At 40.2% G+C, this 2,500-nt stretch overlaps 1 protein-coding gene across 4 annotated transcripts in view; it reads left to right on the top strand.

The window, feature by feature from the left end:
* The window catches only part of LOC138013030 (uncharacterized), a 24,093-nt gene that overhangs the window by 18,603 nt on the left and 2,990 nt on the right, over window positions 1-2,500 (top strand). Inside the window, exons 1-2 of one of the 4 annotated variants that reach the window (XM_068859990.1) lie at window positions 827-923; window positions 2,140-2,500. The exon at window positions 2,140-2,500 is cut by the window's right edge and continues 88 nt beyond it. The exons of the other annotated variants lie outside the window; for them this stretch is intronic. Of the exons in view, the coding sequence (XP_068716091.1) occupies window positions 854-923; window positions 2,140-2,500 (431 nt within the window). The 5' untranslated portion in view covers window positions 827-853. Of the gene's footprint in view, window positions 1-826; window positions 924-2,139 lie in introns of those variants that run through there. 4 annotated transcript variants of the gene reach the window in all.

Raw genomic sequence — 2,500 nt, forward strand, 5'->3', positions numbered from 1 at the left:
AATTGGATTTTCTACTAAAAGTTTTCGTACGTCAAAGTTAATTATGGCTTAGAATCGACGATATAAATACTTACTCGGGAAACCCAGTTAAAACGAAGCCAGTTTCGTTCTCGTCCGTCGGTTTTGTTTCATTTGGTAAATCACCTCAGGTTCCGGTATGTAATCCGTCCCACGCTGAATAAGGAGCATTCCTTCAGATGCTTAAATGGCGACACAACACTTATCATTGCACCCGAGAAAGGTCTGGGGAGACTACCTTGTATACCAATCCCTACTCATTCCAGGGCATTTATACCAAATACGTGAGTAACAAAAGAAGTGGAAATGACGTATTGTATTCGAATATTACTACCCCCTTCTCCCCTGTCTCATAACGACAAGCGATCGGTTGTGAAAAGTTTCAAACTAACACGGTAATTTCAGCAAATTTCAGGTTTTCTGCTCAATACTTTAGAAAAAAAAAATTTCGGGGGGGGGGGGGGGGTGGTAAAAGCCCCCCATGCCCCACCCCTAGCTACGGCCTTGGTTAGAATTCTTGTAAAGGTTTGTGGTTTTACGGTTATGACTTGCAACCTTAATTTGCAACCTGCAACCTAAATTTTACACCCTCCGCAGGACGTATCGAGTACGTCCTCCAAGCAGCGAAATGGTTTAATTAAAATAGCTTGCTTGTCCACTTATTTAAAGTGTTCGTTTTACTAATATGGCGTCATCTTCTTCCTCGCCTTCATTCGTTTTTCCGGCGTTATTTCTTTTCCTCCAATTTTTTCACATCAGGTTTATTCAATCTTGATCGGTATTGAAATTACATTTTTAAGTCACTGTGTTCCTTTAATAGGAAAGCACAATCAATATGACAAGCTCCTGCTGTTTCAGTACCACGCTGTTTCTCACGTGCACACTACTTGGGCTTCTCCACTCAGGTATATTCCATTGTAGACTGCTAACCGCCATCTTTAGTCACGCAAGGGAGCCGAGGGGAGAATGGGGGCAGAGCGAGATGTAGCTCTATCTCCATTCTCCCCTCGGCTCGCTTGGGTGACTATTAAAGCGAGCGGTTCGACTGACTCAGAAGGGACTGCTAACAGGCTAAATCAGCCATTACTGTTATGTTATCATATTCACCGCATTGATCGCTCCACGATAGTTCAGTTCAGTTTATTTAGCCACATTACATATATTACATGGTACAACATAAAAGAGGTCAGTTGACACATGGCAAGGGAGCCCAGAAGAAACCACGAGGCTTATAGGATCTGGACCCCCTCGTTACGAGAAATAAATACATGACAGAAAGAGCTTGTAAACATGAAGTAATGGACTATATATACTGCATAACTAAATTACCATTAGACATAAAATGTTTCCTTATTTTACGCCAGTAGTAAGTAGGGGAAGGCATTAAAATTGACTAATAACATGACAGATAATTAATAACACAACAAAAGATACCCATATTGGATAATCCCAGCTTTGTTATTTTAGCCCAAATTGTGCCGAACATGTTGTAATGCCATCAAACGTACAGTTTTCTGTGTTCTGAAGTGTTCAGTACTCGAAATCAAGTTTCTTTGCTTCTGTAAAATTTCCCGATTTTGGCCAACACAAACACTCAGTTGCTTCAATCTCTAAACCAAAGGGCCGCAGTTTCTTTTGAAGGTAACCCCATAAGCTATTGTTTTGCTTTCCGTTTGTTTACCAATTCTACGAGATAAAGCTTCAAATGTGCATTCAAAAGCAACTGAAGCTATTTCGGAGTTTATTGTACCCAAGCATTCTTTTCTCTGCGACGCAAAAAATTTGTCATAGTAAATAATAATTCTCCTTTTCATATGGAAGTAAACTAGGAGTGCGTTCGATTGACCCTAATATTCCGAGAACGTGATGTGATGATTTAAAACGGTATATCTGGCGTTTTTGAAGCAACAAGTATAATACTAAAGATATGTTTAAAATAGTATTTTAGCAGGTGTAACTTGTATTCCATGTATTCCTATTCCGAAATACGATCAACAGAACGCACCCTAATTTTCAGAAGGTTGTTTGCATTTGGGCATGATTTAAGAAAAATTTCATCATTAAAAGTCTCCCCGTTAGGGCTAACTCAGATATTTGCTGTAATGTAATGTTCTTTTCAAGTGTTTCCTTATGGATTGAACGCCCAGGCAACAGCTGATTCCGTTCCAGAGAAATCACAGCTAAAATGTCCACACAATTTGGGGGACTGTAATGAACTTCCACGAGTTGGCCGAAGGGAAAAAATTGCAGAATTAAGAAGAGGCATCAATTGCGCTGAGAAAAAATCCCATCGTCCATCAATATGCAAAGTCTTTCTTGGGAGGAAAAGACAAGTGGAAAAAATGGATGTGCCGAATCGAGAAACCCTTGAGCACCGAGCGAAAGGGTTTTGTAAATTTCTACCCATTTGTCGAGGTCCCGCTGGAAAAATGAAATACTTGACTGACAAACGAAGAGAAACGGAAACAGTCCCTGAAGCAGG

Source organism: Montipora foliosa, chromosome 8 (genome assembly GCF_036669935.1).
Source record: "Montipora foliosa isolate CH-2021 chromosome 8, ASM3666993v2, whole genome shotgun sequence".
In the NCBI taxonomy this organism is placed as follows: Eukaryota; Metazoa; Cnidaria; class Anthozoa; order Scleractinia; family Acroporidae; genus Montipora; species Montipora foliosa.